This window comes from Squalius cephalus, assembly GCF_949319135.1.
Source record: "Squalius cephalus genome assembly, chromosome: 14".
Lineage (NCBI taxonomy): Eukaryota > Metazoa > Chordata > Actinopteri > Cypriniformes > Leuciscidae > Squalius > Squalius cephalus.
In genome coordinates this window covers 15352750-15368081 of record NC_137135.1, presented here as the reverse complement: position 1 = coordinate 15368081, position 15332 = coordinate 15352750, and the positions used below count along the sequence as shown (strand labels likewise).

General features: G+C 38.3%; 1 protein-coding gene across 6 annotated transcripts in view; it reads left to right on the top strand.

Moving 5' to 3' along the window:
- fam13b (family with sequence similarity 13 member B) overlaps window positions 1-15332 on the top strand; it is a 50485-nt gene that overhangs the window by 23227 nt on the left and 11926 nt on the right. For 3 of the 6 annotated variants that reach the window (XM_079893263.1, XM_079893261.1, XM_079893264.1), the window contains 7 exons: window positions 9867-9908; window positions 11208-11327; window positions 11476-11599; window positions 13013-13116; window positions 14221-14275; window positions 14366-14468; window positions 15119-15184. In XM_079893263.1, the coding sequence (XP_079749389.1) occupies window positions 9867-9908; window positions 11208-11327; window positions 11476-11599; window positions 13013-13116; window positions 14221-14275; window positions 14366-14468; window positions 15119-15184 (614 nt within the window). The remainder of the gene's footprint in view (window positions 1-9866; window positions 9909-11207; window positions 11328-11475; window positions 11600-13012; window positions 13117-14220; window positions 14276-14365; window positions 14469-15118; window positions 15185-15332) is intronic. The other 3 variants (XM_079893265.1, XM_079893262.1, XM_079893266.1) reach the window with 1 other exon arrangement.

Here is a 15332-nt window from a genome sequence, read left to right as displayed (position 1 = left end):
TCTTTTGGAAACTGAACTTAATGCCTTAATTTAAAAAATTAGGAAAAATCCAACCTTTAAGGACACCAATTTTCTTTGTGAATGAATAATGTATCGTAAATAAATAAATGAGCCTTCACCATACCTAGAGATTGGCATGGTTTTATTTCAGTTAGCCTAATAGCTAGTTTGATTTGCATTGAGAGATGATCTTATGGAAAGTACCCCATGCCAATCTCTAGGTATGGTGAAGGCTATGTGATGATGTGGGGCTATTTTAATTCCAAAGGCCAAGGGAACTTTATCAGGATGCATAGTATCCTAAAAAAAAAAAATACTTAAAAATAAAAATCTGCCTGCCTCTATGGGAATTTAACATAGGGGTGTCCAAACTTATGCACCCTGTATTTTAAGGAAGAACATTTATTTGTTTACGATACATTATTCATTCACAAAGAAAATTGGTGTCCTTAAAGGTTGGATTTTTCCTAATTTTTTAAATTAAGGCATTAAAGGGTACATAACATGGCACAGTTTCACCTAATCTCATGTTAATCTTGAGTACCTATAGAGTAGTAGTGCATCCTTAATATCTCAAAAAAGTGTTTAGTTTTATTATATTTAGAAAAGAAAAATACAGCTTTCCGATTCTCTCCGGAAAAAGCCGAGGTCCTGGAGGCGGAGCTATAGAGTCAAGCGGTAGTGCTTTATTTCCAGCAAAAGACAGAAATCTGATCCAGTTGTACTTACATGAATGGGGTCTTTTATCACTGGGACTGCTCCACGTTTTAATAGCAAACGATTTGCAAATCCAGCGTCGACCTGAGCCTTGTTAATAAAACATTCGTCACTGAAACGACCAGAACACACAACCGCACTTCCTACACTCCGTTGCTGCCCCGGAAAAACAAACTGCATCCACTGTTCCTGTAACACTGGGTTCTTTGGAAAACTGAACACGGTAAGCTTTCCCTCACATCCAAATACACACTTTTTTGGAGACATTCTTGAACAAATCCTATGCAGCGCTGCCGATGATTTCCTGTTGAAGCGCGTTGATGTGCGCGGTCTCGCTCTCCTCTAGTCGACGTGCTCGCGGGCGAGCTTTTCCGAGAGAAATGCTCATATAAGGAGTTCCACTCTTATCTACGTCATTAGATCCACGATCTAAAAAAAACCAGCCGAAACTTGTACCAACCCGGAAGTAAGATTTTCAGCATAGAAATTCTCCGTTATTCGTCCAAAATATTTTTTTAAAACTTTGCCCATGTTTAGCATGAGAATCCATCTCTTTAACACTGTAAACAACTCTGAATACATGAAACACCATTGTACCCCCCCTTTAAGTTCAATTTCCAAAAGATGATTTTTTTTATTCCTCTTTTTAGTCAACTTTAGCATGGGTGTCTAAACTTACGCATAGCACTGTAAGACGTGCTTAATACGTGGCTTACCCACCTGTAGGGTTGGGTAAAGTTTGAGGTTTAATGATTCTGATTCTTATCGTTTCCTTATTTAGATTCCAATAAGGTAAAAAAACAAAACAAAAAAAAACCTTGGATATCATTCACATTTATTGTAAGTCATATTGCAAAACATTTCATTGTGGCTGAATACCTTGAACATAAATTAACAGAGTAAAGAACACTTACACAAGGAACTTTTGCCTATGGTTTAAAAATATAGCAAAAACAACTAGCCTAACTAATATACATTTTAAGCATTATTAAAGACAAGTAAACCCTCAGTAATTTAAAAAGAACAAATAAAAAAAATTGCAATCACTCAAATAAATACAACTGAACAAAGATATGATTTAAATAAACTGTTTTAAGATTTTCAGGTATTCGGGTACAGAAACTGTAATCAGATGTAAAATAACACTCCACTTTATGAAAAAAATATACATTACAAATATAGTTACAAAAGTTATTAATTCTAGAACAGCACCTGAATTTTCTCTTTGTCTTTTGTTGTTTGATTAATGTTATTATAGAGACGTCAGCAGGAATAATTGGCTGCTGTCACTTAAAGAGCTGCACGGACCATACTGTAACACGTGTGCGCAGCACAGAAAACAGCACGTCTTCTTGCGCCTTGAATGGTTTAAAATCACATTAAAATGCAGAAAGGAATCGATTAGAGGAATTGAAATTAATTTTATAACAAGTATCCGATTCCTGACCTTAAGTATTCGATTCCAGAATTGGAATGAGAAGCCATTCTGTGTGCACGTCGTTTTAGATGTGTGCGCAGCACAGAAAAAAGTGCGTGAGTCTTTTGTGCTTTAATGGTTTAATATGAAAATGCGCACACATGAATCGTTACACTCCTATGTGATACAACTTTTAAAATCTGAACACTGGGCATTAAACAGTTGCTTACTTTGTTAACATGCTTCTTGTTGCTTGGAGACACATGACAAATGAAAGAAAAGTGTTCTAAAATCGGCTCAAAATATCAAACATATTCAAAGTCCTCTGACTGGGTGGCTTCATTGTCTGCAGCTAAAAGAAAGTGTGTCTGTGCCTATCACACAATATGCAATTTTCTGCTCCAGCTTTCCAAAGTCTTAGACTGGCTCTGACTGATGGCAATTAGCATGAACTCCTCCAGACTGAAAAAATAAATCTTGCTAATGGTCGTTTAGCATTGAGACTAGGGGTGGGAGATATTGACAAAAATGAATATCTCGATATTTTTTTCCAATATCTCGATATCGATATTCAGACGATATTTTTGCCATCCTTCAAAGAAATGTGTGCAAACTGGCAAAGAAGGTCCAGTTGGTCTTTTGACTTGCTGCATTTGACTTATTGTAGGCTATAGAAAAAAAAAAACAATAAAGGAGCTAACTAAACAGAATCTGAGGTAGCCCCTACTTTTTCCACTTACAAAAAAAATACAAATAAAAAAAACGGAACTAGGCACCTCTTGCAACAGTGATTATTAAATCAAACAACAATATTGTTGATGATAAATTCAAAGTAAAAAATGTTCTTTTCAAAACGGTATAAATCCATCAATTTTTTCCCCAAAACGCTATAATCCATCTTTTTTTTTTTTTTTTTTTTTAATTGATGGTTTGTCTTTTTTAAAAAGTCTTTTGTCTTTTATTTTTCGTGTTTGCATTTATGAGGAAAAAACAATATTACGTGACAGGTCTCCATTATGGACGCGAGCGCTCTGAAAGCGGCACTAAAAGACTTTCAAACTTTCACAGAGACCTCAAAACAGAAAGCACAAAGCCTTTCTTTAAAACGAATTTCGTTTTGTATTAATTGTATCTTAATTTTAATCTTTTTTTCATTACCAATTGCTGGATTTAATACATAAAAAGAAAAAGAAAACTATGTAGCCTAATAAATGTGCATTTCTCCGTGCGTTCACTAGCCTACTGCAAAGATCGCGAGTCAATAGCCTATCGTAAACTTCATCTTTGCAGCCGACACAGAAATTAATAAACAATTAAAATGTCTTATTGCAGTATTTTACATTTTCAAAATTATTACTTTTGCTGGTTCTTTGAGGCAGCTTTTTAGGTTTATGGCGTTTTGGAAAAGAGCTCTTCACGTACAAACACCGTTTCACCAAGGCACAGCGGCCCTTCAGCACATAAGAACAAAAAGAGAAAAAGCACGGACTTACTAATTACGAAACTTTGATGTGGTTGAACAGGTGAAACAGTCACAAATTCCTCTGCAACTCAAACCTTCTCAGTACGAGTTATGAAGGAAGAGAACAGCATTACAGTTTTCAGCGCGTCCTCCTCTGATTGCTGTGTTGTGACTGAAAAAGTGCGTGCAGGAGCACATGCGCAAAACGTAGGTTTGTAAAATGTCCTTTTGTAAAATGACATATGATAAAATAAAAATAATTCTTATATCATTTTACAAAACGGTTTTGCGCATGTGCTTCTGCGCGCACTATTTCGTGCGTTTTTGACGACACGGGACCATGGGCTGGGCCACTCGTTGCTTCCGGGAATAGTACTGCCCTACAGTATTAAAAATCACTACATATAATTGTTTAGAATGTTATAGTGTGCGTTATTTGTTTTCTCTTTAACTTATTTCAGCTCTTTTCATGTTTGGGGGGTCGGATTGTACAAATTATGAAATATTCGATATCCCAATTTTGCATATCGTCCAGACAACAATTTGGATATTATCGTCTAAACGATATATCGCCCACCTCTAATTGAGACTATCTATATGCTAATTACTCCTAAAAAATGATTGGGATGTTTGCATTTAATAACAATCAGTCCAGTGCAAACTTTGTCTTTCTAAAATAAATAATAGTTTTATTGGGGACTTTTAATAAATATGAAATTTCCGGAGACATGCTCTAGTCTAGTGGTTAGTGCCTGTTGGCCTTCGTGGGATTCAAGCATACAACCTTTAGGTTCCAAGTTTATGCTGGGTACACACCAAAAGATAATCGGGCTGATTTTGGGCTGATTTTCCCCCCTTCCGACAATCCTAGCTATGTCCCGATTATCTTGATGGTTCTACAGATTATCTTATCAGATTTTCCCTTGGTGTGAGGTGTGTTAAGAGTGTCCGAACCTGTTCGGAAGAACGCCGGAGCCGCCCCGATCGCGAATCATAAATATTCAACATGTTGAATATTTACGATCAGAAATCCTGATGTGTGGGGGGAACACCGAGGACAAACGCGTGCACGCTCTGGAGATTATCACGTGAAACGAAACAATATCCAATCAGAAAGCGAGATGATGGAAGACGGAAGCATAACAAACGCAGTCATGGCGCAGCACAAAGTGAAATTGATGTGGACAGCAGAAATGGAGGATCAGCTTGTTGATCATTCCAACTATTGTTATTCCAACAAGTATTGTTGTTCCAACAACAAAATCATTCCAAACACTATCATCACAATTTCTTCCTGCATATCATCCGGCATGCTTATTCTGAAGTCTCGCAAGATTTTGCGAGATTTCCTGTGTTCACAGTCGAGACTCTGGTTGAAAATCTGTTCGTGTGTGGTGTGCTGTCTTTGTCACATCATGGCACACCACACACTATAGGAGCAAAACTGTTAAATCTAGGATTTTTTGTCCTCATGTTTGTGGTCTATCACATTTTGAAAATCTTATAAGATGTAAAAAATATTTTTGTGTGTACCCAGCATTAGATCTTTAGTCGGTGGTGATAGCCTCGTGGGTAGTGCGCCGACATATAGCGCCGTTGCGCTTCGGGCAACCCAAGTTGAAGTCCCGACTCGTGGACCTTTCCCAATCCCGGCCCCTCCTCTCTCTCTCTCTGTCACTTCGCTTCCTGTCTGCTTAGGCTGTGGTATATTCTGGCTTTGGAGACGCTAGGACCTCCTGGTCCAATCTGTGTCTGCGCATTTAAGACTCTCCCCTCTGTATCAAGTCTCCTCATTTTCCCATGCACTCTTATACTGAACCATCAAAACAAGTGCAGTATTGACTCAACGTGAACTCCTGGCCTGCATGGACAGCCAATACATGGAAAGTGCAATAACTCATTTCCACTCCTCTTTTTAAGCGTTACCCAAGCATCCAGCTACATTTATTGGGTTTCACCCTTCTTTTGACATCCTACCACCTGGGTATGTCAAGCAGCACCCATAACACGCTGGGAAATTTGATACTCCCTGTGACCAATCTATTAAAGTACTTGCCATGAGGATGTCTGTATTACTCTGCCATTCTCTGTGTCTCTCATGTTTAAAGGGATTTCTCATTCTCATCTCATCAAAATTACATTGGGGAAGACAACTGAGTCATTGCATTGGTTCTTGAAGTTGCTTCTTATTGTGTTTCCTGCTAATTGATACACTTGCTCATCCTTAAAACTTCAGGAAATGTGATATGTACTCCAACTGGCAGAGACCAGCCTTTGACCGGTCTGGGATTGGTAGTTGACAGAGTGTACTGCTTAAAGGGATAGCTCACCCAAATATGACAATTCTGTCATTCACTCTTTGGTGGTAGTGATGAGGATAATTATTTTTTACCGAAATTTTACAGAGTTTAAGTTGTACATAAGGACGTTTTTGTATCAACTTTTTATTGATATGATTAAGGCCACAGCCATAGATATGGTTACAGAGATCTGTCACACCACATTAAAGAGTGTCAAAACAACATTTATTGTTTGAATTTTGTAATAAAATTGACAGAATTTGCAAACTTTATTCTCATAAAAAAATAAAGAAAGCTTATTGCGATTATTGGAGGCGTGCTACTAATAATGTTTAGTGAAGTTTTGTTCACGCATCAACTTAATACAGCATAGACTAAAAGATCTCAGATAATCAAAATTAAGATCGACAGTTGACATGTTTACTTGTTGCAGTTCATCCATGTCGTGTGCTCAAAATAGACGGTGACCGCTAAAACGTGCCATCGGAGAACTGTTATGTCACCATTAAGATAAATGATTATAGTTCCGACTAAAACTGAAAATTATTTTTCTGCCAAATATTTTCAGACGACGAAATTTCAGTGTATCATTATTCAGTGGGACACTGTTTCATGCTTTTCTCCATGCCATGATTTCAATTCCCAAAAGTATCATAAAAAGTGTTCTAAATGACTTTCATGCCATATTTAAAGTCTTCTGAAGCCATATGATGGTTTGGTGTGACAAACAGACTAAAACATAAGTTGATAGTGAGCAGCACAGAAGAATCAATAGGTTTTGAATGACATGATGATAACAGAATAAAATCTATTTAGGATGGCATCCATGTCTGTATTCATGTGTTTACGTGTATTTTTGTCCGACAATGAGTCCCCTTACTGTAAACGGCAGTGCAGTAAGGATTGAAGACGTTCTGATGTTTGGACTGTGACAGGGTTATATAAAAGACTAACAGGTGTTTGAGTGTGCAGGCTTGACTTTGGGTTGGGGAGAAGGAGTGCTCTGTCTGTGTGTGTGTGTGTGTGTATGGAGAGGCGATTGGCTCAGAGCACTAGCGACAAGACTGCGTCAGACGGCCGTGTATTTAAGCGAAGGTCCAGCTCTTCCACTGCAGCACTTTTTTAACAGAGTGCCGAATCCTACACAGAGGCAGACAGCACATACAGGACTCCGCAGAATGAGCTCCGGCAGCCTGTGTTTGCTCTTTGACCTGCTCATCCAGACTTTAGCACCACAAAGTGCCCAATCAGGATAACCATACGCCCAACGTTAACAACCAAAACGGCTCATCAACGAGAACCAAACTGAAGAACATGGCTTGTCAAGTCCTTCTCCACAGGTAATGAATCTAGCGATTCAGTGGAAAAAGAGCTGTGAATGTGGTAGAAAAAGCTGTCATTCAGGGTGAAATTCTTGAAGTGGATTGATTTGTTCCCCGATGGAGTGTTGTTTATTGGTTTTCGACCAAGGCTGCGTGTGACTGCCAGATAAGACTGCTCACTGCCTCTCAGATCGCATGATGGAAAGCACTAATAACTTGTGTAGCACTGCTGATTAGTTAAAATGATTATATGGTGAAAACGAGAGATGTACTCGGGCAGAATTTTAAAATGATGAATCACTGCATGATGCAGCATTTAATTCACACACAGTTCCATTCAAGTGTGTGTGTGGGAGGGAAAGACTGCCGTGTGTGTGTGTGTGTGTGTGTGTATGTGTGTGTGTGTGTGTGTGTGTTTGCCGCTGCTGATAAGATAAAGTGCCGAGTCAGAGGAAGCCGACTCTATGTAATCCTCTTAAAGCCTCAGCTGATCTCATAGTGACACAGCATATTTCTTTTAGCTCTGTCCACCACACTTTGTTGTTGGCTCCTTTATTATTCACACTTCAGCCATGGTGGGTTTTTTTATATATATTTTTTTTAAAGACAACATGAAATGTGTCGAATTCCTTTTTGTGTGACTAAGTGCAATAGGATCTCTGTCCATTCACACTGGAAACCCATTGAAAAATCCAGATACTATCCGGAAATGAAATGCATGTAAATATGTAAAGAGTGACATTGGTCAAAGATTATGAAAACTTTTTTTTATGTGCATTTCATAATAAGACCAGGAATTTTGATTTGTGATACACTAATATATTGGTGAGTGGTGACAATGTCGATTTAAGCCATATCTCTTCTGAACTTTTAATGTTTTGATGCCTGATTTTGATGCATTTTTTAAACATTAAAAAAAAAGCATTTAAACCATCATTGATAATTACTATCAATCAGGTTATCAACCATAAAATAAACATCTCTCAGTATCAGCCAGACGGTCTACATCATCAATCTATAGTTTGATTTGTTTCTCAGGCTAAATCATCGACATTAGGTTCAGGTGAGGTGTTGCATCAGAGGAAATGAATGGAAAGATGTTACAGAAGGTTCTTTATTAGAGTGCTTCATACTGAGTAATGTACAGTCAGTGTGGACGCATTACTGTAACTGATCTCATTTACTGCTTCTAGAGCTTTGTGTGGGCAAGATACCGAATCTCTCTTAAACAAGGCTCGGTTTGTTCTCTCTTGCAATATCGAGCAATGCACTTTTCAGTGCTGACTAAGAAAAAAACACTGAAGGACATTTTTCACAAAGTGCTTCCTTTAGTCTAGTTGCCCCAGCAGCAGTTTCCTTCCTCTGTGACAATTCATCTTTCAATGACCATACTATTTTTAAATAGGCAAAATCATTTTCATGTATCTAAATTAAGATATCTGAGATTAATTATTTTAGCCTAGTAGTTTTGTTGATGTGTTGCCGTAATTTATTTTTTTATTTATTTTTTACTTTTTAGTTGTTTCTGCTGTGGATAAGGTGGACTTAAACAGTTGTTCGAAGAATCATAAAAGGTTAATTGAGCACTCATTTTTCACACCAGTGGCCAGTTACATAAACTTAGCCATTATGTTAAAGGGATAGTTCACTCAAAAATAAAAATTGTGTCATCACTTACTCAACCTTGTGTTGTTCTAAACCTGTATGGGTTTCTCTGTTCTGTTGAACACAAAAGAAGATATGAATTTGAAGAATGTCAGTAACCAGACAGTTGATGGACCCCATTGACTTCCATAGTATTTTTTTTTTTTTCACTATGGAAGTCAATGGGGTCCATCAACTGTTTGGTTACCGACATTCTTTAAAATATCTTCTTTTGTGTTCAGCAGAAGAAAGAATCTCACACAGGTTTAGAACAACACGAGGTTGAGTAAGTGATGACACAATTTTCATTTTTCAGTGAACTATCCCTTTAAGACTGTGTCTTAAGATCTAGTATGACCCACTAGCAGTTAGTCAAGTTAGTCTTACTTTACTATATATATATAATTTCTTGTGAGTGATCACTATTTAAACATGTTTGTCTAAACTTGTATTTTGTTTTTAGAGGAAACATGGGTTACATAGACTGTAGTTTCCTTTTCCATGGGATGACTGGTTGAACACAAGCCTTCCTTGCAGCCTAAAGAGCTTAAGGGTCAAGACATTGCACCATAGATCGCACAGCTGTCGCCAAATGACACAGAGGACTTCAAAAGCTGATCTTGAACTTCACGCTTGTCCTGTTTCTGTTTGTGTGCTGATGTGGCCTGGCCTGTGAGAACTTATGGCGGAGCACCTGTTGTATCCATCAGGGCCCTATTTGTTCCTACCCCAGAACCAGACACGGGTGTTAACAAGCAGTGGTCAACTAGTGTTATGTAAGCAAGCATTCCTAACAAGTCTGAGTTTGTTTATGGGTCTGCAAGTCACCCTGCCCTCAATTTCTCTCAGATGCCTAAGTCTGTACGTGACTTGTGAAATGTGTGCTAAATTATGCTTCTTTTCCCTGATGGCACACACAGGCGTTATTGTATAAAGAGGCTGAGTAGGTAAGATCATACAGTTAATATCCTCCTAATGTTTGCTTCCTTTTCTTCTCTTTCCAGTTCACACATTTCTTCCATCAGCATTCTTCCAGGATCTGCCGAGTAAGTGTCTACTACTTTTTTAAACAGTCGCCATGGCAACTATATATATATATATATATATATATATATATATATATATATATATATATATATATATATATATATATATATATATATATATATATATATATAATTATAATTATTATTATTATTATCTTGAATCAGATGATTTCCTTTGAGTCTTGTTTGTTTGCTATTATGAAACCTTGACATAAACGGCATACAAAGCCTTTCTTTGACCAATAGGTCCATTTTCATTGTCTATTTGAAGTTAATTTAGCTGACATTAATTAGGTCTGTATGCAATTATCCTCTGGTCTAAATCAGATTTTTGTTCATTCAAAGGGCCACAGTATGCACTAAACAGACCTTTTAGATGGACAGAAGGAAAAATAAAGCTGAACGAATGTGATTATGTTCTTAAAAGCAGATAACTAAGGGATGCTGTCTTGCCGACAAAGAGACCAATTTGCTTTGCGACTTTGCAATTCAGAAAAATAGAATTGAAAGTAGAATTCTGCAATTATACTCCGCCAATTTGCTCTCCATTGGTGAGATTCCACTAATTGTATTCATAATGAAATGAAACCCACGATCACATTAAGAACAATTAAGAAATTACATTCAATTGCTTCTAGTTTCCTACTGGTGAATGGCTTTTCAACTGAAGTCTTGACTACCGGCAGCAAATGTGGCAACAGGAAGAATATTATCACATTTCTAAATGAGAGTCAGAAAATCTCTATGAGAGTCAGAAAATGCATTAAAGTATCTGTAACTGAACAGCTTCAGGCAAAGCTAGTGTATCTGGTCCTGAAATTCTGCATCATTAGCTAAACGGAGACCTCCACATCACTTCAATAATGCCATCTTCTAATGATTTGCTGTTGGAAATATGGAGCACGCAGAGGCGGCGTGACCCAGGGTGCCTTTTGGCCCAGATGGGCACGTGGAGGTTAGTTAGGAAGGCATGTTTGGAGGTTTATCATTCCACACAAAACATTCAACATAGCCAGTTTCCCAGTATATGACACAGGAGCTGTGTCGACATTAGAGACTTGGCTGTTATAATACTGAAAGTCTTAGTAAGCTCAAAACATGTCTATTTTCAGACACAAGAATCTGTGGTGCTCAGGATAGAGGGCTATTTGTTAGAAAGATGAGCTTGCAGCGAAAACTTCTTGGATGACCTTGTTTAATAGGTCAAACAATGATTAATAGGGGTACTGCGTGTTTCGGCCTTAATGGAAAGACATTTTGAATACTTGTGTCAGACGCCTTGAATGTGTTTATTTGCAGTATAATCCAGAGGACGATCCGTGCTGCAGTGGAACAGCACTTGTTGGACCTACAGACTTCTATTGACAAGGAGCTCGGCAGCTATGAGAGTCAGGTGTTGGACTCCCAACCCATTCAAGGGTGAGTTTGACAATAAACACAATACATATGGACACTGACCCTGGCATTTATTTGTTTGTAGCTGAACTTAGCAGGTATTTGGAGAGAAGTTTAAATATGGATGTTTGGTTTGAAAGTGTTTTTTAATCTGTATATTTTTCCTCCACAGAAACAGCCCTAGTCAGAAGACACCAGGGCCTGAGAACCATGAAGATGTGCCATCTGAATCTGAGGCAGAGACTGAGACTCTCCCAGAGGTTACAGAGGAGAGCCTGCCATCAGAGTATAGTGAGGTAAGCAATTAGAGGGTTAAACTTTGATTTTTATAATGGCATTATATTTTTAAATGGGCATTTTTATAAGTAATATACATTTTTACTAGTTATGTTACACTGAAATATATTATTGGATAAAAATTGTTTTTCATTTTCATGAAATGAAGCATAATTTTCATTATGCTTATTCCTTATCCATTAAATCACAAACGACTGGAGAAGTAATGGAAATTCAATAAATAATGAAAACAAACAGGATGCGCTTTCTGCAGTCTCGATCTCTGTGAACGTCTTTCTGGAGCATGTGATAAATTTTAAATGCATTATGCCACTTTGGAATATAAGTCACAGCACGTTTTAGATTATAAAAAAAAAAACATGATTTATAGTCCGGAAAACACGGTAGCCTGTGGCAGATTATTTCACGGACCCCCTTGCAATTGTTCACAAACCCCACTTTGAGAACCACTGCCCTATTGAACATTCAGCTCTAAAACCCTTCTGTGATTAATTATTTTGATTGTATTTTCATTTCATTTTTTTTTTTTTTTATGCACAGAAGCTAAGCCCATAGATTAAAATTGGTTTTCAAAACAAAACTGGGGTTTGGAGGTCTTTGAATATTGTTGTGGATAATGGGGTCCTTGGATTCAAAAAGGTTGAGAACCTCTGTCTTAGACCATTTCTTTAGTCTACATCTGGCCTTGAATAAGATTAGTCTTTCTGCTATCAGCAAGATTCGTAATACACAGCAGAGATGCTTCTCTTTAAGAGAGTGAGAAACAAGGGCCGTCCTGTCAGATAAGCAGACCATCAGCTGTTCTCAGCATGCATAAGCAATCTTCCCCCATTTAATACTTTGCCAGAGCGAATGAAACATTTCAGATAAAGCCCTTTCCTCAAGTAGGTAATTAAGTAACAAGATGAGGATGGTTCAGAAGATGCGTCACCATAGCTGACGCTAAAGGTTTGTGTCTCTTGACACTCTTTAGCTGCTCAACCAAGAGGTGTAATAAAATGACGAATGTGTCTGGGATCCTGGCTCACTGACGACTCTGATTAACAGTCTCTTGGGGAGGGCTCTCTTCCCTCCACTCGTGCCTAAAGTTCTTGTGGCCTGGCCACAGGTTAGGAACATATGAACCGGGTTACCTTCTTTTAATAGCCAATGAGGAATGACAGCGCCACCTGGTCAACCCAAACACACCCTCCCACAGAGAGACACATCATTCCTCAGTCTTATCAGCTGCCGACCTTGAGATGCAATCATCAGTAAACACGCACAAGGCCTAGATATAATTGAGTGTTCAGATGGCTTCGAGAACATTTGGCATTGTGTGATATCTCCAGCATAATGCCAAGACATATTATCTTTTTCACTTCTAAACTTGTTGGTACAGTCAGTGGTAATTACCCTCCTTTTCCCCGCAGGAATCTCAAGGTTCTCAGCTCAGCAGCCCTGTCACGGAAGAAAGTTCTGGGATGGACCTTGACACAGAGACTCTCAAAGATGCTGAGAATCTCACCATAGAAAGGTTAGATTGGAGGTGCTAAGTTGCGGTTACAATTACTGTTGTTCAGCTAATTTTTAAGGGCAAAATCCAGTCGTTTCATTAGGAATTCATGCAAATTCAGGAGTTTTGCGTGAGTGCAAAAGATTTCCCCTTGCAGATTTTGCTGCAATGTTACTAATGTTGCCACACCTTGAGACCTGAAGCATACTTTACAAGTAGGCTACATGAACGCAAATGCACTAGCTATGTTCAATATCGTGTTGTTGCCTTCAAAAATGTGCCAAAAGAATACATTGTAGGGCTGTTATAGCGAGCATTACCATGAACACATCTTTTGTAGTCAGTTTTCTCTTTCAGGTTATTTGCTGTCATGGTGAAATAACAGTTTAATAGCACACATTACTCAATCTGACATGTTTAAAGCTAGCTGCCTGAATAATATTTTTAGTGGCATGGGCATGAAGGCACAGACATTTTGCCTCCTTGAACTCAGGCACGCAAGAATGTACATTGAGTACGAACAATGAGACCGCACATGTGAAAGCGCTGGCCAGGCATTGCATTCGTGTACTCACGTGGAGTGTATTTCTGGACTTCAGCTGCCATGCAGAAACTATTTTTCTAATGAAAAAATAAAATAAAAAATAGTTTCTGCAAGCTAAAATGGTTTTATTGGAGCAAGCTTCCAAGAATAACGTTTTACAAGAAAACATTCAAAATTGTTCTGTTCTTTTAATGGCAAATAATAATAGAAATGTCTCGCTATAAATAGCTTGTAAATCTCAAATTGTGTTCTTGTAAAACTTTTGTAAGCCTGTTACATCTTACATCTGATAAGCTAGTACCCTAGGTTCCTTAGTCTGCATAGGCTAATTAGCCTGTATAATATGTGTGGGTGTGACTAGTAAAGTTTAGATCCACTTTAAGCTAGCACAGTTTGTCATTCAGCCTGAATTCTCTTTGCTTGTTATTGATAGACTAAATATGACTTTTTTTTTCCTAGCAAAACATTTTAAGACCTTGCATAGTATAGCTCTATAAATGACATGCGTGAAGGGAAAAGATCACACAGTGGTCATCACCTCTCTCAGGAGTTCATAGTCATTTGTTTCCATCTTAACACAGACTGGAGAACTACCCGGACTACGAGCAGATGGACCAGGCTGATGTTATCACCTGTGTGAGTATATTTGGATACCACTAGGCTTCTGTCTTTTTTTCTACGCTGCGAGACTGAAGCATCTAACTAAACCTATCCAATGACATACAGGAGCCTGGCGACTGTGACCTGAATGCTAATACTGAATCCAGAGAGCCAGTCAGCGGCCCTCAGTCTTTGACCAGAAGCGTTTTCTCGGACAGCGAACAAGAAGGTAACTTTCTATTATGTCTCGATAAAAGATTACAAGTCGCACTGTATATTAACTGCTAATGTTTCCTGTGGAAACAAATGCTGCAAAATAGCCTTGAGCAAAAAACGGTCCTTTCAAAATTTAATTTAATTTAATTTCAAATTGAATTAATTAATAAACAGGACACTTGTATGCATCCGTCTATCCGACCAGTGGAAAATGGGGAGGGTTTAGGAAACCTGTTTGAAATCAGTCATTATTTTCACATTTTTACAAATTGTGGCGTACAAACTTCACATTTAAGCTCATATATACAAGACTGATAGGATGTGCTAGTGAATGTATGCTGTGGCTGAATGTTGACAGTGCTCTTGACTCTGAAATTTTAGAGAATTGAATAGATCACAGAGCTATAAATAGGGAATGTAAACCATTATTATTCATAAATCACCAACATGCACTGTTCTGTTTTCTCATGTATGTGTAGATGTACGTGAGTCATAAATACGGCTTATGTGGAGTGAATGAATGCTAGTTATGACTCATTTGTATTTCAGCCATAGATTCACAGCATTACGTTAGAGTGTGTGTGTGTATGTATGTCTCTGTGTGTGAGGCTCATAGCTCACCGCACTCTTCTGTGCTATCTCTTTCCGCCCATGCCTGGTCAGCATCATGCCCCATCAATTTCCCACCCATTGACTTCACATGTATGCACCTGCAGAGAGAAGGGAGCGGTAAGTAGCATCTCCACTGCTCGTCCATCGCCCGCTGCTCCTCTCAGTCACACTCCTTTCACACTTGTTTCGAACCAGAGTTTGACTCCACCCCCTGCCCTTTACCCCACAGCTCTCTTCTCACACTGCATTATTTTGACCTCAAACC